This window comes from Cynocephalus volans, chromosome 6, assembly GCF_027409185.1.
Source record: "Cynocephalus volans isolate mCynVol1 chromosome 6, mCynVol1.pri, whole genome shotgun sequence".
In the NCBI taxonomy this organism is placed as follows: Eukaryota; Metazoa; Chordata; class Mammalia; order Dermoptera; family Cynocephalidae; genus Cynocephalus; species Cynocephalus volans.
The window spans coordinates 117858782-117885263 of NC_084465.1; the positions used below are offsets into that span (position 1 = coordinate 117858782).

General features: G+C 42.8%; 1 protein-coding gene across 2 annotated transcripts in view; it reads right to left on the reverse strand.

Moving 5' to 3' along the window:
- The window catches only part of PRKCB (protein kinase C beta), a 329464-nt gene that overhangs the window by 33040 nt on the left and 269942 nt on the right, over positions 1-26482 (reverse strand). For both annotated transcript variants that reach the window (XM_063099401.1, XM_063099400.1), the window contains exons 10-13: positions 24959-25132; positions 11537-11628; positions 9630-9692; positions 3361-3499 (exon numbers count right to left, since the gene is read on the reverse strand). In XM_063099401.1, the coding sequence (XP_062955471.1) occupies positions 3361-3499; positions 9630-9692; positions 11537-11628; positions 24959-25132 (468 nt within the window). The remainder of the gene's footprint in view (positions 1-3360; positions 3500-9629; positions 9693-11536; positions 11629-24958; positions 25133-26482) is intronic.

Here is a 26482-nt window from a genome sequence, read left to right on the forward strand (position 1 = left end):
CACTCTCCCGAGTGCGCCACGGGGCCGGCCCCAAAATAAAAAACTTTTTAAAAGTAACAACATCTGTTACTATTTTACTATTTATTCAGAAAGTATAAATAAGCTAAGAAAATAAAATTTAAATCACCCATAATCCTTTATCCAAAGAAAAAATATGACTAATATTAGGTTTATTTTCTCCCAGACTCCTGTCTACGAATACATATTAAACTACGTATATGTGTGTTTTTTACATAAACACTTTAGTATGTGAACCTTTAATAAAATGTGTTAGTCAAATTTTCCTTGCTAATATCTGTACATCTGTATACAGTCACATGTTGCCTAATGATGTTTTGGTCAATGACTAACTGCACATATGATGGTGGTTGCGGAAGATTATAATGGCTATACTATATAGCCTAGGTGTGTGGTAGGCTGTACCATCTAGATTTGTGTAAGGACACTCTACAACGTTAGCACAATGATGAAATTGCCTAACAACACATCTCTCAGAACATACCCCCGTCGTAAAGCGACTCGTGACTGTAATTGGCTTTTACCTCTGCATAGCATTCTGTTGAATGGATATACCAACATCTATCTTACTAATTCCCAATGGATTAGGTTTCTTCTGATGGTGCAATACATATCCTTATAATTAGATATTTGATCATATGTCCAATTATTTCCTTAAGATTAATTCCTAGAAGTAGAATTGGTGGATCAAGTGGTATACGCAGTTGTAAGGTTTTTAATACATATTACCAAATTGCCAGAGCATGGTGAAGTCTAGAATACCTGTGTGACGGTTCATCGGCCAGTGTGCAGGGGTGTAACACTATCTGTGTCATTGGTGTTAGGAGGTGATATAACAAAGGTTAAGGGCTGAGATTTGAGGGTCCAACAGACTGAGTTTGAATCCTGACTGCCACTTTCCAGTCGTGTGACCATGGGGCAGTTAACTTCTGTAAGCTTCAGTTTCCTCATCCGTAAAATAAAGTTTATCATAACATCTACGTCATGGGGTTGTGAAGATAAATGAGATACCAGGTAGCATTCACATATTATGCTCCCCAAAATGTTAGCTATCACTAGAATGTTCCCTAATTCCATAATTGTTTGTCTTATTCAATAAAGGTGTTTGAGCAAACTCAGCTATAAAGTAAGTATCGGTTTCTGGAACTCCATTTCTCACCTCGGCTTCCACTCTAAAATCAGAAATGCAGAGGTGTTGGTCAAAGGATACAAAATTTCAGTGAGACAGGAGGAACACGTTCGAGAGGTCTATGGTACAACGTGGTGACCACAGTTAATAACAACGTATTCTATTCTTGAAAATTGCTGAGAGTGGATTTTGAGTGTTCTCACCCCACAAAAAATGCTAAGCATGTGAGGTAATGCAGACGTTAATTAACTTGATTTAGCCTTTCCACAATCTATACGTATTTTAAAACAACATGTTGCACATGATGAATGTATCCAATTTTATTTGTCAATTACCAATAAATAAATGAAACATACTCTAAGGAGAAGGAACTGCCAGACACTGAAGGGAAAGATTTCCGTGAGAACACTGCTCATTCAAAGTGTTTTCACACTTTTAAAGTACTTCATGTCTTATCTGATCCTCATGACAACCCAACAAGTTCATCCTTTTACAAAGGAAAAGAGAGCCTGGGGAGGCGAGAGAAGAGACCAGAGGTGATGTGGTCAGTTTATGGCAAGGCCTCACCCACGGCTTCTTCCTCCCATCGGAGGGCTGCAGGAGAATACTTCTCCACCCACAGCAACATGGCTCAGGGCTTCTGTGCTGTCCGTGTCATCACCAACCAGGAACTTTTGAAAACCATAGTTCCTGGGCTCCACCCTGCAGAGACTCTAACTCAATTGATCTAGGATGACGCCTGGGCATCCTACATTTTAAAAGCTCCCCCAGGACTCTAAAGTGCAGCTAGAGCTGAGAACCAGAGATTATCGAACTCATGATATATCAAGGAATTTTTTTTTTTTTTAGAGATGACTGGTAAGGGGATCTTAACCCTTGACTTGGTGTTGTCAGCACCACACTCTCCCAAGTGAGCTAATCGGCCATCCCTATATAGGGATCCGAACCCATGGCTTTGGTGTTATCAGCCCCACACTCTCCCGAGTGAGCCACAGGTCGGCCCTAAGGAATTATATTTTAGATTGTGCCTGATATCCTAATCAATTAACAAAATAATAATAGATCAAAGTATGCCACAAAGGAATATCTCCACTGGGCTTTAATAAAGAATTAATTTTTAAAAGGATTTCTTTCTCACTACTCAAGTAATACACAAACACATTTCTCTTGTGAAAAATGTAAAAAGTATACAGGTGGAGTTAAATTTCCCTTTACCATGCTCTTATCCTCAGAGGTAACTAATGTTAGAAAATCGGTCTGTAATTGTCCAGATTTTGTATGCTTTTACACGTGTGTATACATACTCATAGAAAAGACATAGCGGAAGGCCGGCCCGTGGCTCACTTGGGAGAGTGTGGTGCTGATAACAACAAGGCCACAGGTTTGGATCCCTATATAGGGATGGCCGGTTAGCTCACTTGGGAGAGCATGGTGCTGACACCACCAAGTCAGGGGTTAAGATCCCTTTACCAGTCATCTTTTAAAAAAAAAAAGAAAAGAAAACATATAGCGTTATTCTGTGTATTGTTATTGCTGTCCATAAATGGTATTATTATCATTCTGTACCTTGATATTTTTTTCCTCTTAAAAATGTCTTGAAGATCTTTCCATATCTATATATACAAGGGTACTTAAAAAGTTCATGAAAAAACAGAATTGAAGGATAACATGAATCTTCCCATGAAATTTTTGAAGTACCCTCGTATATATCTAACTCACTCTTCTGAATTGATGCCTAGTAGTACTTCATGTTCTAAATACATCAGACTCTATTGCCCATTCCCTTGATAAGGGACATACACAACACACAGACCCTGTGTCATATGTCAGCTCAGGGGATCTGCCCTCTCTCTCTCTCTCTCTCTCCCCCCCAAACATTTTGGTGTCATAATTAGGGAGAATCTTATGACCATGAGCCATAGCAGCTTGATGAAGAAACTTTGCTGATGTGTGTTGGATGGTTCTTTTGAGTTTTATTTAAAATTTCTCCCAAACCTTGATGTATTTTGGGTCTGAGCTTCTGGATGTGTGCTAAGTTAATTTGCATGTGTGATCTCAAAGGAATGATTTAGAGTATAGAATAAGGACCAGCCCAGGGTTCGCTTGCCAGGTACCACCCTCAACCCTTCCCAGCTCTCACACGGCCATATGGGGAAGAGGGGGGGCATCACCACAACGTGGATGTGCAGAAGAGGGGTACCATCAGCTCTCACCTCGGGGGCTATGTAGTCTGGAGTGCCACAGAAGGTCTTGGTTGTCACCCCATCCCAGATGTTTTCCTTACACATGCCAAAATCAGCAATCTTGATGTGCCCCTCAGAATCCAGCATCACGTTGTCAAGTTTTAGGTCGCTGTGGCAGACATAAGAATTTAGGGATTTAATTAAACACTGTTTCAAACCAACCAACAGCCACTCATTATGCATAAAATACTGTGCTAGATATTGTGGGGGCATCAAGGTGAGTATAAACCATCCCTTGCCCTCCCAAAGCTTACAATCTGTCAGGGAGATAAAAAGGGGTCCACAAGCCTCTGTGCCTTTCTTTGTCTACAGAGCCACCTGGGCCAAGTGTCTCACGAGGACACAAGGCAACAGCTCTGAGAAGAGAGCAGCTCTGAGAAGAGAGAGAGACACAGAAAATCAAAGGACAGAGCATCCATAGAGGCTTCTAGAATCCAGGAGAATTCCAAGAGTTGACCTTTGCAACTTAAGGACCCCCTATATTTTGTAGGAAGATATATTTTTCTTTTTCTTTTCTAAGATGACTGGGTAAGGGGATCTTAACCCTTGACTTGGTGTTGTCAGCAGCACGTTCTCCCAAGTGAGCTAACCGGCCATCCCTATATAAGGATCTGAACCCATGGCCTTGGTGTTGTCGGTACCACACTCTCCCAAGTGAGCAACCGGCCAGCCCTGGAAGATATATTTTTCACAAAATTATTGCTTAATATCTCTGAAAATCGTGGAGAAAAAAAAAACTGATTGAGATAAACATATTTAACTCCAAGTGCTTCAAGCTCTCCTGGGCAACTTCTTAGGACCCAGGAGTTTCCACTGATTCTTTCAATCAAAAAATATTTGTTGCACACCTAGTATGTGATGACACACACTAATGCCAGGAGTTAGATATATAGCTGTGCACAAGAGAAACAAGCATTCTTCTCTTATTCAGCTTAAATTCTAGTGCAGAAAAAAAGACAATTAGCAAGCACTCAAATCTACAAGTATGATTATTATAGATTCTGATAAGTGTTATAAAGAAAATAAAGAGGACAATGAAATAGTAGTCAGGGCAGGTCACTTTAAACAGGATGTCAGGAAGGATTTCTGTAAGGCGATGAGCTTTAAGCTAAAGGATACGTGCTATACTCTCATTTTTTTATTTCCATCTCTGTTGATGAGGAGAGCTGGTATTTTGGGGAACCCCTGCATGCTTCCAGCATATAGGATTGCTCCAACATCAACACACTTTCCTCCTCCCTAAACACCTTCTGCAACGTCAACACTTTGTGTTTCAACACCAGGGAGGAGGGATGATACACGGGTCAGACTGTCCCACTTTTATAGAAGATGGGGAAGTCCAGCTTCCTGAGAGGTAAGAAGATCTACTGCTCAATTCAGATATCTCCCCTAAATCATCCTGATTGGGTGGTGTGCATCTGAATAGGTGGTTTCTGCCTATTTTAGCACCGTTCCTTTGAAGAACTGTCTTTCCCCAATTCTCAAGCCATGTAACATGGGTGGTGCTAAACTTAATTCCTGAAATGGTCACATGAGCCTTCTGGCCAGTAAAAATAGTCCACCCTGATGGTCACAGTGATTGATTGAGGAATGAGCATGTGGCCCAATCTGGGCTAATCAAAGCCACTAAGTATCAGCCCTGGTCATTTTGTTGGTGCTATCAGGAAAAAGATAAGCTCTTTTTATACTGGGATTGCTCAGGTGGTAGACTGTAAGGCTAGAAACTCTAGGGGTCACCAAATTGAGAGATAAGTTAGCACAGATAAAGCAGAACCTAGAGAGAGGGTGAAGATTGAACTGTCATTATATCACCTGTGCCTACATCTATCCACACCTAAAGTCAGATCTGCCCCTGGAATTTTCAGTGATGCCAGCCAATAAATGCCTCTTTTAAGTTAGTTTGAATTGGGTTGCTGTCATCACTTCCAACTGAAAGAATAGAACCTGAAAATACATCCTGGCATATCCTATCTGTGTACGTGGGGGTCTCTTCATCCAATGAGGGGGTCCACTTGCACGCACCGTTTGCCAAGCAACATTCTACCATCTTTGGCTCTGTCTGTGGTACTGCTCAAATCAAACCTTCGTGCTTACCTACAAGCCAAGCTGGTCTCTGAATACTAGGTTGGAACTTAGAAGAACTGCACTTTACAGCAACTTGCTTCACCCAAACATACTAGGTCTACATGTAATTTCATGAATAGAGATACATGTTATCTCTCAACTTGACCACATGCCCACAAACAGGAAGTTGGATCAACTACAGAAGTGATAAAATCTTTGTTATAGAAAAGGAGTTCCAGGTGCTACAAGCCAGCAGGTCTTGGGGCTGGAAGATACCCTGTCATATTCACTGTCACACAGCAGTGTTCTGATATTCCACTGCATTTCTTTGTTCTATGTAATGAATCCTCATTTCTACTTCAAAAGGGGCTGAAGCAATTGCTTTCATCTTCAGAAACCCATCAAGGGCAAAATCAACACACATGCTAGAGACGGTGATCAATGAATGAGAGACTACACTTGACAGGAAGGATCTTTCATCCTCCCCCCTCCCAACATCTCCAGCCATGTTCCTCAGAGAGGGTAAGTCCAACATAATTCCTCATCCTCTGTACTGAAGAGCTGTCCAGTTAACTAGAGATCCAACTGAAGACAGGAGTGATTTGTAACATTTTAAAAGACTTTACCACCGTGAAAGCAATCTCTATGAAATTATTAAACTATACATCTTTTGTCATGCAATTTTTTTTATAGTTTTCGTTTGATTATCAATTTCAATGGACATTCTTGGTGTTGAACAACAAAATACAACTCTGAAGATTTCAACCTGAAAAGGAATTTATGAAAGGATATTGGGAAGGAGGCTGAAGAATCAGATAGGAGGCTACACAGCCAGAAAAAAAAATGCTGAATTGCAACACAGAGCTTGTCCAATGAAGTCACCACTGATGCCAGCTGCTGTAGCCTGGATGCCCCCCAACGTCACTGAAGCTTAATCCCCACTGTGACTGCTGAGGGTGGGAAGTGCTATTATGATAATTGAAAGGTGGGGCCTTGAAGAGGTGATTGGATTGTAGGACTGTGCTGTAGTGCGTGGATTAATAATGGTGGTTGGGGCATGGTTCTGAGGGCTTTAAAGGAAGAGAACATGAGAAGTTAGTCTCTCTCTGCTCCACTATTTTCTACCATGTGAGACCCCTGGGTCACTGCTGCCATCACCAAGGCCTTCACCAAATGTGTTCCCTGGGCTTTGGACTTCCCAGCCTCCCAAACTGTAAGCAATACATTTCGTTTTCTTATAAATTACCCAGTTTCAGGTATTGTGTTATAAGCAACAGAAATGGACTAATATACCACCAATGGACACAGACATGGTCCCTTTTTCCAGAAAGGCCTCATGCTGGACTCTGCATGTTGCTGCTCAAAACCACCTTTCCTCTTGCCTCTGGACACTAGCTGTAGCTGATTACTATGGCCACTCTTGGTCTCTGCTTCCTTGGTTACCAGTTTCTGATTCAAGGTGAGTATGACTGAGTGGCAGAGCCTAGGTCGTGTGCTTTCCCTGGTTACAGGGAGGCTGTGTAAGTAAGTATCAGGTGTTTTCAATCTTTATAGGAGGAGAGGGACTCTGTTCTCACACACAAAGGGGTTCAGATGGTGACTGGCTTAAGAGATTGATCAATATTCCTTTAAAAACCATACTAAGTAAGCGTAGGAAGGAGGAGGATGGGGAGAGGGTGGTCAATGGATACAAAATTGTAGAGAGATAGAAAGAATAAGATCTAGTGTTCTATAGCACTGCAGGGAGACTATAGTCAACAATAATTTATTGTATAATTTCAAATAGCTAGTAGAGAGGATTTTGATTGCTCCCAACACAAAGAAATGACAAATGTTTGAGGTGATAGATGTGTTAACTGACCTGATATGATCATTGTACACTGTATAAGTGTACCCACATATTACATTATACCCCATAAATATGGGTAAATCAAGAAAAAATAAATTTAAAAAAAGAAAGAATTCAGAGACAGAAGTAGACTAGAGGTTACCAGAAACTGGGGGAAGGAATAATGGGAAGTTATTGCCTGATGGGTACAGAGCTTATGTTTAGGATGACAGAAAAGTTTAAGAAATATATAGAGGAAGTGATGGTTTGCACAGCATTGTGAATTTAATTAATTCCACAGAATTATATGCTTACAAATGGTTAAAATGGCAAATCTTATGTATTTTTGGCCACAATTTAAAAATAAATTCAAAAAAACATAACAGCAGAGTATGAAAGGGAGAATGTGTAATAGGTTAGCAGAAAGAGCTTTGGAGTAGGCATGGTCTTAGCACTCGAAATGCTTATCTTTGGGTTTTACGACCTGACTGGCAATGGCCTGAATCCACGGACCCTAGATCTCAATCCAGTTCCCTGCTAGATTGGAAACTAGCCCTGAACCCCAACCCAGTTGACCGGAACTCTATTTTCTCTCCTGGTCCTTATCCCAGAACTAGATTTTCCTCTAATAAACTTGTAGTTCCATGTTTAATCTTCTCAAGAACTCAGTTGGTTCTACTCCAGTGCAGGTACATCCTGCACAGGAGTTAGGTACTAATGTCAGCACATAAAGTGAAAATCACCTAGAGTGAAAAATTACCTGTGATCCCTGCTTCTTTGATTGAGCACCAACTCAAGTCATTGGCTTGAATTTAGGGGTCACGTCAAGTGGAAAATTTTATGTGAACCTTTCAACACAAGCATTCCATCCAGCACAAAAAGATGTCCACACTATGAGAATCAAAAGGGAAACTGGGGAGATGAGAGGATTCACATGTCCCATCTCGTGCTCACGTGGTGAGAGATGTTCATCGAGGGCAAGAATATACAGAATGATCATACTATTTAAAATTTAAATCCCTCTTTTTCTCTCTATTTCTATACCTTCATTGGCATCACCCATAGGCCTGGTAGAATCACTCCTCTTCCTGACCTTCATCACTCCATTAGCAGGAGAAAATAGGATGGCGGGGACTCTACGCTCAGGATAAGATCATCCCTCCTCCACCAGATCTCATATCACCGCTTCCATAAGTGAATAAAAGCCCAGGACTCTGTGAGCTTCTGGTAAGACCCCACCTCCCAACCCTCCATCCCACCAGCACCCACAGCCACACCTCTAATGTCTGCCTTGAAACTACTGGGGCTAATCTCTTCATGTCTATTAGCTTCATGTCCTTCAGGCTCAGGACCCCCAAGTCACCACTAATTCTCCAGACCTTGATCACCATGTTCTCTATGAATGAGAAGCAACACTCTAACACCCAGCACACATCAGCCCCCTCCTCTACTTCATTTTTCTTTACAGCACTTACCACTACTTGACAGACTATATTTTTATGATTTACTGTCACCACCAGGGCAGGGGGGTGTGTCTATTTTCTTTACTGGTGTAGTCCTACCACCCAGAATACTGCCTAGCACATAGGCAGTATTCATCAAACAAATGAAAGAAATGGACTTTCATGGTTCTTTATGATCTTTTAAATAGGCCCTCATTCATGCCAAGGGCCATTTGGAAGCCCCATGCCCCGCCAGCCTCTCTTGCATAACACATTAGCCCAAGCCTGCACCAACTATGCCACTTACATCCATGTAGCACAAGGAGAATCGTAGCCCTGGACTCAGTGACAAATAGCAGCCTCAGGCTCAATATTCTGCCTTGCGTGAAATATAAAATGGTATGACTCATACAGCAATGATCATACACTCACTCCTCCAAAAACCAGCAAATGCCAAGTCCTGAACCTAAACCTGTCTTTCAGGGCAAGCCACTCAGAGATCCATTTCCAAGTTGTAGCTACATGGCCAAAAAAAAAAAAAAAAAAAGTTTCATAATAACATGATCCCCCTCCACATTCTGTCAGCCATAGTGCTCCCTAAATGTGGGGTACACGGGCAAGAGAAAGAAGCCATTGGTGAGCCTCCTCCTCTTAAAAAAAATGGTCTCATGTTGGCCTCTGAACCACCACTGGTGACAAAATCCATCGAGATTTTCTACCACCATCAAGAGCTGCCCAGACTTTGCCAGGGCAGTGGGCGATACTGCCTGGCAGAACACATGCCCAAGTTAGTACAGAGGATTCCTCCCCCACCGCGGATTCTAATTTTAAAAGCAGAAGAAAGAGGCAGGGAAGGGAGGAGCTGAGGGAAAGGAGGGAGGGAAAGTACGGCAGTGTTCACTTACCGGTAAATGATGCCCTTGCTCTGCAAGAAGAACAGACCGATGGCGATTTCTGCAGCGTAAAATCTGAAATTAAAAAAAAAAAAAAGTGATGGAGAAATTCAAGGACAACAGATGCATAGCAACTCTCAGAATTCGAAACAATACTGAACTAGGCATAGAGCATTAAAGTCCCACCATGGGTGGGCAGCTACACATCTCATAAATGCCGAGAGGAGGAATGAACTATCAGGATGGTTTAGAGAGCTGTGAGGCCACTGTAGTGACACACTGGGGGTGGGCAGAGGTTCAACAATTGCATAGTGGAAAGGGGGCCATGGGATATGATAAACTGGATGACAAATGATAGTTTCAGGCTACAGCAAGTTAAAATATCTTAATAATAATAGCTGACATCTGTTGAAGTCTTACCATCTATCTACCATCATTTTAAGCATTGTCTGATTTAATCCTATGAGGAAGGTCTACTATTACCTCCCTGTTCTTCAAATGAGGAAACTGAGGCTAGAGAGATGAAAAAACTCGGTCAAGTTCTGCAGCTAATGAATGGCACAGCCAGGATTGGAAAGAACATCCATCCAAAGTGTAACCTTGTAATGAAGGCCCACCCCGAAGGAAAGAAGTTTTGAGAGAACTAGAAAGCCCAGTTATACCACAAGGGTTGAGCAGAGCTTTGGGGAACTATGTTAAGTGTCCCAACAATACATCTGTGTGATAATGGAATTAGAGCCCTTAGTGAATTAGATGTTAGAAGTAAAGAAGAGACAGCTCTATTGTCCCATTAGAATTATGCCAAAAGAGCTGGCCGGTTAGCTCAGCTGGTTAGAGCATGGTGTTGTAACACCAAGGTCAAGGGTTCAGATCCCTGTACTGGCCAGCCACCAAAAAAAAAATTATGCCAAGAGATATGAGTGGCTTGATTTGGAAGCACAAGAAAATGCAAACTACTGGAGCACAGTGCTCACAACCTCAGCAGGTGGGAGGAGGGGGACAAGCTGAATGGAACAGGAGCCCACAGGTCTCTGGAGTAATAAGGTGGGGCCACAGACAAGCCCTGGGGGCTTTCTGAAGGCGCAACAAGATCTTAGCTAACTCCCTAGGAGAGGTTACCATTGCTAATTCCTATGAGTTGTCATGTTCCTGTTCACCGACAGAGTTCTAAGCAAGGAAATAACATGATGAGGTTTGGGCTCTGCAAAGAGACTCTGACTGCCTTGTGGACTGAGAGGACAGAATGAACTCAGCAGAGGAAACACATTTCCAAAAACTCAGAATCAGGCTCCCATCCCAGAAACCACAGACTGTTGCCACTATTCAACCTGATCCTTCTTCTCCCTGGAGTGAAGGCATCTAAGACAGAGTGGTGTAGGATAGAGAACACAAGCAAAAAAGTTGAGTTTAGAAGTCTAGATCAGCCTCCCACTAGCTCTGTGATCTTGAGCAAGTTTCCATAACTCCCTGGGTCTCTCGGTTTCCTTGTTTGTAAAGCAGAGGTGATAATACCAACCTCTCAGAGTTATCTTCAGGATGAAATGAGACAATGTTTGTTAAGCATTTAGGGTCTGGCACACAGTAAGTTCTCAATAAATATTAGCAAATGAAAAAACAAAATCCACAAAGACATTTCCCAAGGAAGCTATAGGGTCTTCCTCAGGAGTTAGGGGCAAGAATTAGAGATAAAGAAATAGCTGTGGTTTTAGAGTTTAACTTCTCAGCCTGAAAAAAAACCAAAAACAAACAAAAAAAGAAGCATCTCATATCAAGCAGTACACCTTTCTCCCCTGGCCAAATATTCCTCATGAAGCAGCAGCCTGAAATGTTAAAAAATTCCTCTCTGGCTAAAACCCCAAAGGAACCAACAACCCACCCATTTATCCCAAGGGAAAAGCACAGTAGAAGTTTCCACTTACACAGCATGAGGCTCCTTAAACCGGCCAACTTGCTGGATGTGGTACATGAGGTCTCCCCCGTTCACGTACTCCATCACAAAGTACAGGCGGTCCTGGAAAAAGAGAGCGAATAGCAAAATCACCACCCTGTAGTTTCTCAGGTTCCAAATGGAGAGTAGGGAATAGCTGGAATTTATGATGTCACCAAGACTCTCCGACAGATCCCTATGAGCCAGGCCTAATGTTTCTCCAAGTGTAACATTTGTGGCACTGGAAGTATACAAGTGAAAACAGGTGGTAGACCATTTTTTTAAATTAATAATTACAAGTTTATATTTGTTTGTGCTGGAAAATATTAATAGTACATTCATCTTGTGACTTAATTGATATTATTGTTTAGGACAAAGCTAGTTTCAACAAAAAGTGAAAATGTTTGGTAAATAATATCACAGCTGACAGGTGGCTGTGGTAGCTGGCCTCTATGATGGACTCCCAGAGACTTTTCACAATGAATAGGACTGATTCAAGTAACCAATAGGACATTATAAAAATGACAGTGTGTGACTTCTGGGACTAGGTCCTAAAAGACCTTACAGCTTCCACCCTGCTCTCTCTTGGATCATATGCTCTGGGGGAAGCCAGCTGCCATGTCATGAGGACACTCAAGCAGCACTGTGGAAAGGTACATCAAAGAATGGAGACCTCCTGCCACCAGCCAGCATCAACCACCCAGTCATGTGTGTAAACCACCTTGTGCCCAGTCAAGCTTCCAGGGGACTGCAATCCCTGCTGGCAATTTGACCACAACCCCAAAGTCAGAATCACCTAGGGAAACCACTACCAAATTCCTGACCCACAGAAAGGGTGCGGAAATAAATGTTTATTGTGGATTTAAGCCACGGAATTTTTGAGGTACTCTGCAATAGACAACTAATACAGTGGCTATCAAAAACAAAACAAAACATGAATGATCTAACTTTGAAAAATAGTAGCCTAGGAGGGCATATCCAGAAACAGAAAAATTGGGGCCAGAAAAAGAAAGCTGTACCCTATTCAGGGGATTTTTTTCAACATGCCTTTCAAGGGATACTGTGAACTCATTCATATCAGGGGATATGTCCTCCTGGGCTGTGTAAACCCTGTTTCTGGTACCATGACATATAGTAAGTGCCCAGAGAGTGAAAGAGCATAGGCTTTGGTGCCAAAAAGACTTTATTTGGAAACCCACTTCTGCATCCTGATAGCTGGGTCTATTTGGAGAAATATTTAACATCTGGGTTTCCTCATCTGTAAAGAGGAGAAAATAAAACCACAGTGGTGGTGTTGGGATTAAATGAGACAGATGCATGTTACGGTCTTGGGGAACACCCAAATGTGACTTGTCCTCTCTCCATCAAAGCATGTTTGCTAAATGAATGAATGACTTCACCTCTTCTTAGAAACGTCTGCTTGGGTTAAAGCACTCTTTATGTTACATTCCTTTGGTTTGCATTGGCAGGGTCTGCACTAACTAATTGCAGGGAACTGAAGTCTCTCTCATGTTCTCAGCCTGAAATAAAATCTCATTTCCTAACCCACCCATTCTAAATTAGGTCTGCCTGTTAGATTCTTTCATGAGTCTCTGTGGGTTTTTTCCCTCTGATCACATCATTATTTTAAATTATATATTTAACTGGATGATTATTTCTTCTATTTATTCACTCAGGAATTAAGTAAAAAGAAAATCTATAGAGCCCTACTAGGAAAAAGGTTATAGGTTCTGGAGACAGAGTAGTGAATAAGACGAACAAAATTCCCCTGCCTTTATCTTCCATTCTAGTAGGGGGATGCAGATGAAGACAATAAACACTAAACATAATAAATAAGTTATATAAAATGTTAACAGGTAATAAGTGCCATGATAAAAACAGAGTAGAGTAAGGGACATTAGGAGTGCCAGCTGAGTGAGATGCAAAAAGGGAGTTCCAATTTCATTGAAGTCTTCAAGATAAACCTTATTGAGGAGATTGTTCAGTAAAGACCTGAAGAAGGTGATGGAGGCTGCTATGCAGATAACTAGAGCAAGAGCTTAACAGGTGGAGAAAACAGCCTGTGCAAAGGCCCTGAGGCCAAAGCACACCTGATGTGCTTTAGGAACCCTGAGGAATGAGTGTGATTGGAGAAGAGAGAAAGGAGACAGGGTAGGAGACAAGGACAGAGAGGCCTGACTCAGATCAGAAGGGCTCACAGCCTAAAAAAAGACTGGTTTTCACTCTGAAGGGAACTGTCTAGTGCCAGATAGGACTGAAAGTTCCACAAAGCCAGGGACCATGTCAAATTTGCTTAATGTGGTATACCAAGGACTTGGTACCACACCTGGCCAAAGTGAGCTATCAATGCATACTAATTAAGTGAATGAATGAATGATCCTGGGGCAGCAGGAGTTAGTGGGTCTCCAAAGCACCAGTCATGCAGTCAGGAGGTTGGAATTGAAGCCCTGGCCCCAAAGTTTCTAGCTGGGTGAGCTTGGGAAGACCACTTTATATCCCTGAGCCTTGATATCTTCACAGATAAAATGAGGATAATATAATCAACCGTATCTAGCAGAGTGAATGAGGCGCTCAAATGAAACATGCACAGTGCAGCAAACTGTAAATGCAATGAAAATGAGATGGCCTGTTGGCACTGCCTGGTCGTGTATGCCAGACCAGTGTTTTTCAAGTTGTATCTCACTTGAATTGATCATTAAATCAATTTGGTGGGTCATGATCAATTTTAAGAAAGAAGGAAAGAGAGAAAGAGAGAAGAGAAAGAAAGACAGACAGACACAAGGAGAGAGAGGGAGAGGGAGAGAAAGAGAAAGAAAAAGAAAGAAAGAAGGACGGAGGGAGGGAGGGAGGGAGGGAGGGAGAGAAGGAAGGAAGGAAGGAAGGAAGGAAGGAAGGAAGGAAGGAAGGAAGGAAGGAAGGAAGGAAGGAAGGAAGGAAGGAAGGAAGGAAGGAAGAAAGAAAGAGAAAAGAAAAGAAAAGAAGGAAAGAGAGAGAATGGAGTAGAAATGATCAGAGTACCCTGCACAGAGAACCACTAAGCATTATCTTGTGAAATGTGTGTTTTGGTTATATTTATATGACAGTATGGCTGGGTCACAATGAAAAGGCAGTTAGCTGTCAAAAGTTGCAAAGCTACTGTGAGGGGCTAGAAAACCAGGAGAATGGGTGGTGAGGAAGTGAAGTGTAGGGCAAGAGTTCCACCTTTTCTTTTCTTTATTTTTTTGGCAGCTGGCCATTACAGGGATCCAAACCCTGACCCTGGCATTATAACACCACGCTCTAACCAACTGAGCTAACCAGCCAGCCCAGGATCCACCTTTCACATCAATGTGGAATTTGAAGTCTCATTCCATAACTTCCAAGCTGTGCAACACAGAGCAGCTACGTAACCTCTCTCATGTCCAGCTTTCTCTTCACCTGTAAAGCTTTCACTTCATTCTGCACATGCTCCATAGAACATTACGCAAGGTGACATGTGTAGTGTCTAACGTGATGTTGATCATATAAGAAAAGTTTAATTTGCCATTTAAAATATCTTTCTCACAGTGCATAGAACCTTCTTATATATATATATATATATATATATATAACAGTCATATGCACACTTGTCAAATGTGTATTGAGTGCCTAATAATTATAACAACAACAATTATGACAGAAAGCTACCATCTTCTGGGTACTGACTATGGGACTAAGCTAAGTGCTTTATATATGTGATCTCGCTTCTCTCTCTAAACAACCCAATGTGATGAGTATGATCATTCTCTCCCTTTTGAAGACATGAAAGTTGAAGCTCAGAAAGGGTAACTGGCCAGTGGTCACTCAGCTGGTAAAACTGCAGAGCCAGGACTTGAAACCCAGCAGTTTGGTTCCAGAGTCTACACTCACCACCTCTTATTATCCTGCCCCTAGTGAGCACGTGCTGCATTAAAGGCTCTAAGTTAGACACTGCGTGGACATGGGGGTGTGTCCTCCCTTCAAAGAGCTTGCAGTCCATGAGGGGAGAGAAGCAATGTACAGATTAGCGACACGGCAAGGCAAAAGCCAGCAGGTTACATGGGAGAAGAACAAGGTAACCAGTTTGGGGGGGAGAAGGGAAGTGGTTTTCCTTTCTCGGACTGAAACTATTTCACCCTCTCAACGTCCCTAATGAGAAGCGGAGAGGGAGGCAGAATGATCGCTTCTGCTCTCAGGGTCCAAGGCATATGAGATTTGCAGAAAGGTCACTATACAATTTGGTGGCAGAATGCAGACAGCAAGCCAGAACTGCCAACATCCAGCACTTGGTTCTTTGGGGGGGGGGGGGGGGTTGATAGAAAACAAGTCTAAAAATAGCATGTCTTTGCTGTACATTGAAGAGAACAAAAACACTTGCTTTTAAAAATTATTTTTAAAACTAGCAGATGGCATCGGCCACAGAAAGAGAAGTCAGTGAGGGAGAGATTTCACTTGCTTGCTTTCTGCTGGGAAGAACTCGACGTGTCCCCAAACTCATTAGTCGGAATCCCGACATTGGGGGATGGCACCACTGAGGGTGATGCTGTGTTTTGTGGACTGTTTCTACCACTAACTGTATGTGGGGAAATCCTGAGACCCATCGTCTTTGAACTGTACCGTGTGTGGCTTGGCACGCTGGTGCCTCAGCTATTAAACATTGCGGTTGGCGTCTCACTGTCCTTTCATTTTCTGAACGAACACTTGATGATGTCCACTCTCTGCCAGGCACTATTCTGTTGCCAGAGATGCTGCTGTGGATAATCTGTGGTGCCTGATGTTAAGAATTCCCCAGACGAGTGGAAGAGACCAGACACGTTTCCGAATGGCACTGTTTCCCAAAATGGAGTAGGAGATAATTTTAGGTGGGCTATGGATGCCTACATTTCTATCTTTATAGTTTTTGTGTTGGTTTTAATGTGTATTGTGAAGCATGGTAAGCCCCTCATTTCGTGGCTATTACTGCTGGAGACAGAGTAAAATTCATTGAGTCACGTGAGAGGACAAGGGGCAAGGCAGGTGGGACCAGATGATGACACATCAACCCAAACCTGAGTTGTATCCCAACCAGCTTCAAGATCTTTACCAAGTTTGTCTGCCTCATCTACTACGATTTACTTATTTTTAACATATTACTAACTCACTTCTTAAAAAACCCACACACATTTAAAAATTTTTAAACTTTATGCCAAAGTCATAAATGGAAATTAATTATCTCTATAAAAAATACATATCTGGATTCTATCAGCTCTATGCTATCTAGGCTGGCTTTGGTACCTCAATCCAGTAAATGACTTATTTTTTAAATCAATGCAATTTACTCATGTCCCACCAAGTTCATCTCCCATTCCACAGTAAGGAACTTCAAAAAACACTGCCAGAGGCCATCTAGATCTCATCTAGAGCAGAGAAGTGAGTTTCAGAACTTTGACTGAGCATTTATTTTTGCAAGTCGTGGTATCAGGCATTAAAGGGGCAAGAATGATGAATACGATGTGAGGTACTTTGAAAAGTTCGTGGAAAAATAGAATTAAAAGAAAATACAAATCTTTCCATGAGCTTTTGGAAGCACCCTTTTGCATTGGCTTGCTTCAGAGGATTCAGAACATTGGTTAAAACAAATACACAAGCAATTCAAACCATAATCAAAAATAGAATCTGCTAAAAGAAACTGCCTGACAGACACAAAGAGTGAACTCCGGGGGCTTCAGCTAACTAACTGGCCCTCACCATTGCCTCCAATTCTTACATAATTATTTCCCTCCACAGCACCCTGAAACGTGGCATGTTCCCCACCTCTCCTACGTAATTATTAAAGGCCTCCAAGATCTTTCATATCATCAAACGCCCGGTGATTTTTGACTAGAGCTTAGTTGTTGGACTCAATTACATGGAAATCAGAAAAAGTATCGGCTTGAGGTCCAGCTTGGTTCCCTCCTACTTGCTCAGTTTTCCAAAGAGGACTTGTCACAGCTCAGAGCCTCAAATCCCATGTCTCTGGGCTTATGAATCTTGACTTGTATTTTATCCTCTCCCTCTCTCCTGAGCTCCAGTCAGCTCCAGCTGGATACAGGATGTTTCTACGTGGGTGTTCCACTGTCAACTCCAATTAAAAGCGCTGAAAGGAAAATTTACCATATTTCTCTTCAAACTAGCCAGTCGGCTCAACTTTAAAGTGCTTCTTCAAAATTGTCATTGTTGTGATTCTTCATTACACCATTAACCTTGTCCTCCGAGCTTGAAGTGACTTCAGTTAATTTTAAATTCCCTTTCTCTTTTATCTCTCATATCCAGTTAATCAATAAGTAAAATTAAATGTCTGTCTGTCACCACACCATGCATAATGGCTGGACAGAATTTCTCAAATTTGAAACATGAGTAAGAGGATAGTCTGATTTAAAATGATGACTGGACCGCATATACAGAATTCACCTGGGGGTCCCCAGATAGGGCAAGGGAATTCAAAGGGATGATCTTCCCTCAAGACAGCTGAAAGTGGATGTGACATGATGCCCATGGGACTGCCAGAGGGACACCTGCCATTTTTAATTAGATACGATGGACAGAAAAAACCCAACCATGTGGGCAGCTCTATGTACCATACTCTACGGTGAGCTTCAGTTAGAATTTATCCATTTAATGATTTTTAATGATTTTCTAAGTTGGTCAGTGAATTCATCCTGTACATAAGCTGTTTCCTTTATTGCTCAGAGCCATCTGTTTCTCTCCAGAGAAGCTGCGTAGTGCTGTGGTTACAAGCCCTGGTGGTATCAGCTGGTCCTGGGTTCAAGTCCCAGTTAAACTGGATACTTGCTCTGAGTCCTGGAGTCAGTAAACTCTCTCTGCTTTTCTAAAGGGGGTAATGATAGCTTCTCCTTCATAGGGGTGTTGGCAAGATACATCAGACGATGCGCGTCACAGAGCCTCACTCAGGTAAGCATGCAGTCAAGGACATGTGTTCAAACACGCTTTTCCTGCCTCTATATTTTACAACCTGAGAATCACACTCAGAATCATGCAATTGATGTTCTTCTAATTCTTTTTCCCCAGCTTTCTGAGCCTTGCCCTCCAGGTAGAGACCAAAGTTCTCAAGGGCTAGAACCACCTCTCTTCTTTCTTGGAATTCCATGGACCTTTAATTATTGAATGAATGTGCAAAGGCCACCATCAAGAAAGCAGAGCCAGGCTTTGTCTATTTCTACCTGCCTCAGCTCCACATGCCTGGTTTGCATTCCTGGTTCCTTTTCTGCATCCAAAATCCTCGGTTGGCTTTAGTTGACTAAAGCCCGGACACCTACCAGGCTCTCACCAGCTCCCTCTCCTTGCAGGCACTGAATGCCATGTCTGTACCATTACGCCATGTCCTGCTTCTACCCATTTGGTCTGCTTGGACTCAAGATGGCGCCTCCCACCTGACATGAGCACCCTGTAGATACAACCCCCTTTTCAAGGTTCCTACTGAGTTAGTAGGAGACAGTTATCAGTTGACTGGGCCAGGAAAAAACACCTGACCCAATGTGAACCAATCAGATTCTCTTTCCTGTGAGTATGAATTTGAACTCAGGGAATTGGGTGAATGGGCAAACTGCAAGGGGCTAGAGAAGACATGTTTACCACCAGCAGGGAGAAACAAAGAAAGCGAGGAGAAAGAAACATTGAAATCTATTCTAGACCGCTTTAAAGTTACAGATCCTAGTTCCTCATGAGACCGAGGTACATCTTTGCCTTTGGGTTGTTTCTTTCTAATAAAATCCTCTTTTCTTTTCCTTTTTTTTGCATGAGCTAGTTTGGTGGGAGAGGGGGAGTATTCTATTTCTTACAACCCAATCATTGCTGAGACAACTGCCAGAGCCTCCTGCTGTCACGCCTATCAGTCCAACCACATACTTAGATACTGCTGCCGATCCAGAGCTGACCCCGAGTTACCAGGACCCCTTGGACACTCTTGGGACTCAATGGGCATGCCATCAGGGGTCAACTCTGCGAGTGGGAATCCTCCTCATTCCCCTCTCTGTCCTCTCTTGCATTCTGGGTTGATGCTTGTCCCAGCATGCCTTGCAACTGAGTTATTGCTGGGCCATGGCAGCAAATTTGGGGAGGAAGTAACTTCTGTCCTTCAATGACTCATAAAATCTAATTCTATTTTTTTAAAAAAAGAGGTGCATATGTTCAATTGAAAAGAAAACAGTTAAAATAGATGTTTTGCTAAAGAAACTTAACTGCTTGTGCCCACTGGCAGTTGGGAAATTGCTTGAATGTGCCGGGTTGACAATTATCCCTGAAAAAAACCTGCAGAAAGGACTGGAGGAAACATAACTCTTTTGTGCCTGTGCCGCAAGGTGCATCTCCAGCCCTGCTCTAAGAATGCAGGCAACCTCCGCTGAACGTTCATTATACTTCATTCACCATCTCTGTTAGTCCTCACTTATTATGCTCAGGTTAAAGATGGTGAAACCAATATTCAAAACTGTTAAGTGACTTCCTAGAGGTCAGAGAGCCAGTAACCACAGACCCAGACTTACCTGACGGAGGAGCCTATGCTTACCCCTCTGTGCTTCTGGAATGATTCGCCTAAACTCCATCCACCTAAGATCAGTTCACCCTAATGAACAATTCTCTGAAAATTCAACTCCCTTCTGAGGGCTTTAGCATCTATCTGGGTATTGACTTTGCCATCTTGTGGCACCTTAAAAAATTGTTAAATTGCTTTATCATAAACACTTCTGAAATAATATAAATTTAAAAAGAAGACAATCACCCACAAGCCTCCCAACATCAAATTAATATTTTATATTAATATTTTATATTAATTACCCACAAACCTCCCTACATCAAATTAATATTTTGATTTCCCTATGACCCCTTCTTATTCCTTTCCATGTGAATATTCAATTCTAACACATTTAGAATAATATACTAAGTATAATTTAATATGCTACATTTTCTGTTAACATTGTGCCATGCATATTTTTGAAAGATCTTTTTCATTCAATATATATTTCTGATGTTACTTCGCTCTTCTAAACAAACTTTCAAAAATCAAATCTGCATCATTTTAAGAATGACAAATTTTTTTTTGCGTATTTCTGATTATCTCTTTTGCTTTTATCTATTTTGACCACTTTAAGGATTTTTTTTTTTCTTATTCTATTAAGGATCTTTTGTCTTCAAAATTCTAAGTCTCTAGCATAAAAAAACATATCAAATTTGCCGCATGTTATACTAGATTTGTCATTTTTAAAAAAGGTAGCTGATTCAAAAGGAATTCTGGGTCACAAAATACAACATGACAATCCACTGGGGCTACACCGGTCTCCTCGCCGCCCCTCGAATGCACGTGCCTGCTCCCGCCTCGGGCATTCATACTCACTCTGCCTGCTGTCTGGAACATTTTGCCCCCAGATAGCCACATGCCTCGCTCACTTGCTCTGGTCTTTGCCCGAATGTCACCCTCATCAGAGAGACCCTTCTCTATGATCCTATCAAAAACAGCATCTCTCTGCCCCAATCTATCCATCTCTATCCCCATTACTTTGTGTCGCTATTGTAGCTTATCTGATTCCCCCATTTGAATGTAAATTCTAAGGGAACAGGGACTTTAATCTCTTTCATTCGCCAATGTACCCCTCATGGTGATGCAGCTGGGGCCCGACACATTTACTTGCTGAAATCATCAATAAGCACTGTACCCTCTGTTTACTGGCGGTCATGCTCGTCCTTGTAGGGAACTGCCTATTCTGGTCCCGCTGCTCCCTCTGAAGCACCACTCTGGGGTCAAGGGCATACAATGCTGAAGATGAGTGTGAGCCAGATGACGGCCTTCACGGGCCTCCCTGGAAAGGGTTGTCACCTTCCTGCCCACCCTAGTCACCATAACAATGATTTGCCTCACATATATTCAGTGCTTCTTCAATTTAAATAAACACTCCAACAGATAGATATTACCTAATCCTTGCAGCGTCCCTGTAGGATAAGTGGAGTGATTCCTCCATAGCAGAAGAAATAACCAAAGGGCCATTAGGAAACCTGGGCTCAAGTCCCAGAGCCACCATTTACCAGTTGTGTGACTTAAGCCATTTCATCTTTCTGGGGTCAGTTTCCTTTGAGCAGAAATGTGGACAGTAATACTTACAGTGTTCTTGTGAAGATTAGATGTGATCATGAATGTGAAAAGTATTTTCACATATAAATCAGGAACAAGAATGTGAACTTAAGGCCCAGGCAGGATGCAAAGGACTTCAGGTCTGGGGCTCTGGGATCTTGTAGAACAGATCTCATCTCTACTACTTACCAGCTGTGTGATGCTGCACGAGTTACTTAACTTCTCTGAATGTTGGTATTCTTATCTGTAAATTGGGATTAGTCATAGTATCCACCCAACAGAGGCACTGGGAGGATACAGTGAGATAACGCTGCGAGCATGCTTAGCATAGTGCTCCACACACACTGAAACGCTCAGTACTGCCAGCTGCTTTTTGTTCTTGTTTGTATCATGATTATTGCTAAGGCCATTTTGGTGGTGACTCAACATGAGGTACTCACAAAAGCCTGGACTCTGAGTTCAATGGGCTGGTGACCCAGTGCTGTGTCTAGGGAGAACTATCATGCATTCCTGATCCTTAATCCTTTCATATGCAAAGTGGAAAAATCGCAAGATTTTTGTGAAGCTGGGATGAAGCAACATACTTGAAGACACATGCATGCTCTATGCTCAGGTGAAAGTCAGTTCCATTCCAGAGATGGGAAAGCTGGGGGATGAAGGCACAATGTCACTTCACTAAGCAGGTGAGGGATGGGCAAGGCTGGGCTCCTTGGTGGAGCCTGGGGACAGGCTGCAGTGACCATTAGGTGATGTGCACTCAAAAGACCTCATAGTGCAATGGTTAAGTGCAAAGCCCCTTGGAGCCAGACTGCCTGGGTTCAAATCCTGGCTCTGAAATGTACTAGCTGTGTGGCCCCAGTATCCCCATCTATGAAATAGGGATGAAGATAGGACCCATCTAAGAGTGATCACATGGCTTAAAATTGTCAGCCCTGTGCCTCATATATAGTAGGCATTATTATAAATCTTTGAAAATAAATTTAATTTACGCAAAATTAAAATATACGTGCTTACACAAAAAAAGCAAGAAAAAAATCACTTAAATTGGGGTAATCACTCAATGAGCATATGCGCAGAGTGCAGGTGAAAAGGAAGGGGGGGTCTGTTCCCCCATCGGCCTCCAAGGACCTCCTGCTTGTAGTGACGGCATCTCCCCAAGTATTTTTTTCCGAACAATACAGCCCCTAGAGACAGGATAACTATCTTATCTGATCCTCAGACAACAAGAAAGCAATCTGTTCCATCTTGACCTTGCAGAATTGGGAGACTGTGCCTAGGTCTCCTGCATGGGACATTCACCCCCATGCAAGACACGAATCCACTGAGCTCTCACATTCTAGGCTGTCACAGCTCTTAATCCCTCGCCCTTGGCATGTGACAACTCCTGGAGGGGACCACAGCTCTGCAAAATTTCTGTATAAACCCAGGCCTGATCTCTAACTCCAGAAACATACTGTAATGCAAATGAGCGAGCTGGCTCAAGATTAAACGAATAACCTCAAATTCACTCTACTTTACCATTTTTTAAATAGTAAATTGGAAATGAAAATAGTAGACTTCAATGGATATTAGTCACAAATGACTAATTTCTCTCAATGTCAACATATCCAACTGAAATTGAAAACTGCTCCAAGTTAGTTCAGTTTCTTCTTTGAGACCAAGGTCTCCTTCTTAGTCTATTTATCCGACCGAGACTGTCCTTCATCTGTTGATGTCACAGTTTGGGGACCATCAATGGAAAAGGGAGAAGATATAGGAGCAGGGACTCTAGAGGTTTAAATCCTAGTCCTGTCTCTGCCACCTCTTAAACACCTTTACACCTTAATTCCCCAAGGTCAAACTAGAGATTTGGACTAGTAAGGTGTACCCCATTCCCAGTCCTGGCCAAGTCCTCAAATGATGTGGATTCTTGTTCACTGAATATTTTTCTTTACATTGACTCTCCTACTCAAAAATTCTGTTTCAAAAGTAAATTTTAGTCACTCTTGGAGCACAACAGTAAACCAGTTCATTATTTTGAAAACTGTTAAATAAAGTGAAAGGATCAAGCATGTGTCCTTTGTCATACAAACTATATGACCAGGGAACCGAGCAATAGATGAGGGGAAGCCCCTCTTTATAAAAGTATTACAATAGTAAATGAAAAAAGAAAGAATGGGATTAGGGTATTACCATGTTACAATCCCTAATGAGTTAACAAACCGAGCTGCCAACATACTGAGAGACAACCGGACACTATGTGCTTTTGGGTGAAGGAACACACCACCACGTGTGGTCTTGCCAAAAGGATCGAAGCTGAGTCTGACCAGGTCTGTAGTCCAGCTGCTAACTTGCAGGAAATACAGAGGACAAAGGAAAGGTGTTGAGATGCCCCAAAACTGTACAGAAAAAACCTCAACTCTGCAAATGCCACAGGTGAAACAGCCCAGGATCTTCAGCAGATAAAAGAACAGATGAAAGAAAAGGATGGAAGGAATGGAGATGGAAATCACTAGATTAAAGACTTAAAGGAAACAAGATTAGATGTAAAATAGAATAGCATCCCATCTCCCATAGGGGTTGGGCTCTAAAATCAACATGAACAGAGTCCAAATTAATCTTGTTAAAACCCTTTACAGCATCTTTGGGACACTAGGCAATGGCCCTTAGAAGCCCCCAAAAGCAAGAACTAACTTGGTACCTCTTTGCATTTGGGCTCTGGCCCCTCCTTCCTCGGGTATGGAGAGTGAAGTCTGATTTGGACAAGGAAAAGGTAAGAGGTTTCTTACAGGATGTCTCTTGTTCCCCCAGATAGAATTGAAATCACAGTCAACAGCAGAAAGACTAGCACACGTGTTCTCTTCTCATCTTGGCAGCCATGGCTCTGAGCTCACTAGCCCCTGCCTGGACACTGTGCCCCTGCCCTGGGGTCCTCTGAGGGCTGCGTCATCATGCTACCTGCAGAGATGTACTCGTGCATTTATCCAAAAGGTCTGGGGGGCTGAGTGTAACCATCTAGAGGCACAATCGGTAGACCTTTTCACTGAGTTCCTGTCCCCAAGTCACCCCTTACTGTCAGGAAAAGGCCCTGCTCTGTTGGTTACAAAACCAACTGCCTGAGTTCCTTTATCTGCGTTGAGACAGCACCTGCCTCGGGGAGAGCGCTTCTCAGTGGCAGCCTCAGGAATTCTCAGCCAACTCCCCTTGGCCCAACGTCTTTCTGTTTCTAAAATGGGAAAGGCCCAGATATCTCTTTGGGGTGAGTGTTCCTGGGACAGCTTTGGCCAAAGCCTGGAGACAGCCTGGAGATGGAGAGCCCAGGGCCACCAGCCAAGTTACCATGGTCTGGAAGCAGGAGTGGAGTTGCGTCAGGAAAGGTGGCTTCCCGGGCAGGGCCAGCACCCGCTTCTCCACCATGGTGCACTCCACATCGTCGTCCTGGATCACCACGTCCTTCTTCAGGATCTTCACAGCATAGAGCTCGTCTGTGCCTTTCCGCTCTGAGAGCATGACCTGGGAAAGAGGACAGCGTGTCGGGGCAGTTAGCAGGGGGCTGGGGGAAAGCCACGGGCAGCTAACATTCATGCAAATCCACCCCCTGCTTTGCACAGATGCCCCCTGTGGACTCTGAAACAGTGGACGGCACATCCCACTGACCTCACACTTTGAATGGCTGAACCCAACTGACAGGACAGTTCCAGGACACAACCAGTACTGATCCCTTTGCCATATGTATCAATGTCCAGCTAATATGGCCAATATGGCTAGGCAATAAGCCCCATGAAGGTAAATATTTTTGCCTGTTTTGTTCACCGTCATTACCCAAGAGCCTGCAATGGTGCCTGGCACACACTGGGTGTTCAGTAAGTATTTGTTGAATGAGGGAATGCCCAATACTACTGAATGTGGGGCACTTGTTCCTTTATTCATTCAATTATTTAATATTAAGGACTTGCTAAGCACTGGGGATATAGCAATAAACAAGCAGGCACGTTCTCTGACCCTGAACTCCAGTGAGGAAGAGACTTTGGACAATTAATTACAGGGATCATTAATGTAGTATTTTAACAGCCTCTCCTATTGTCTTCAGGCTTCCTTCTATGAGCCATGGTCAGTCAGGGCCCGTTAACCAGTGTGGCTCATGGACACATCATTATTTTCATTGGTTGTGACTATGCCAGAGGGAATAATGACCAGAGGCACTGTTCTCAAGAAGCTTCTTAGTACGTACAGGACAGGACCACATTATGGATAGACCTAACCTGGTCTGGCGGCTTCCAGGAAAGCTTCCTGGAGGAAGAAACAATCAGATTGAAGTATTTACTGCATGCACTGTGTCAGGTCTTTTGCAGGCAATAAAATTAATCACCACTAATCAATGTACCAAACAATTACTGGTTTTCATTTACTGTTTCTCATTTACTTTGCTTAAGACCCTAGGAAGTAGGTAACATTATGAATCCCATTTTACGGGAAACCAAGGCTCGGGAGTGTAAGTGTCATAACACATATTCAGTTAGGGACAGGGCCAGGTTTGAACTTAGGTCTACATAACTAAAGTCTCTGCCTTTAACTGCTCTGCTCGAGCTCCAGAAGAACCCTCCAGGAGTTTAGGTGGTTGAGGACATAAAATGCTCACACCTGAATCAGCTGGGGGACCAGAGAATGCGACAGAGACTGAGGCCAGAAGTAGCTCAGAGGCAGGAGGGCAGCTCGGTGCACTCCACTTGGCCCAGATCCTAATAGTATGACTGGACCCATGCACAGAAGCTTCCAGATCCATGCATCCGTGCACTGAAGCTTCTGGGCTGAGCCTGCCAGCTCACACACAGTCCCCATGTCCCGCTCCCACTGTCTCCTCTG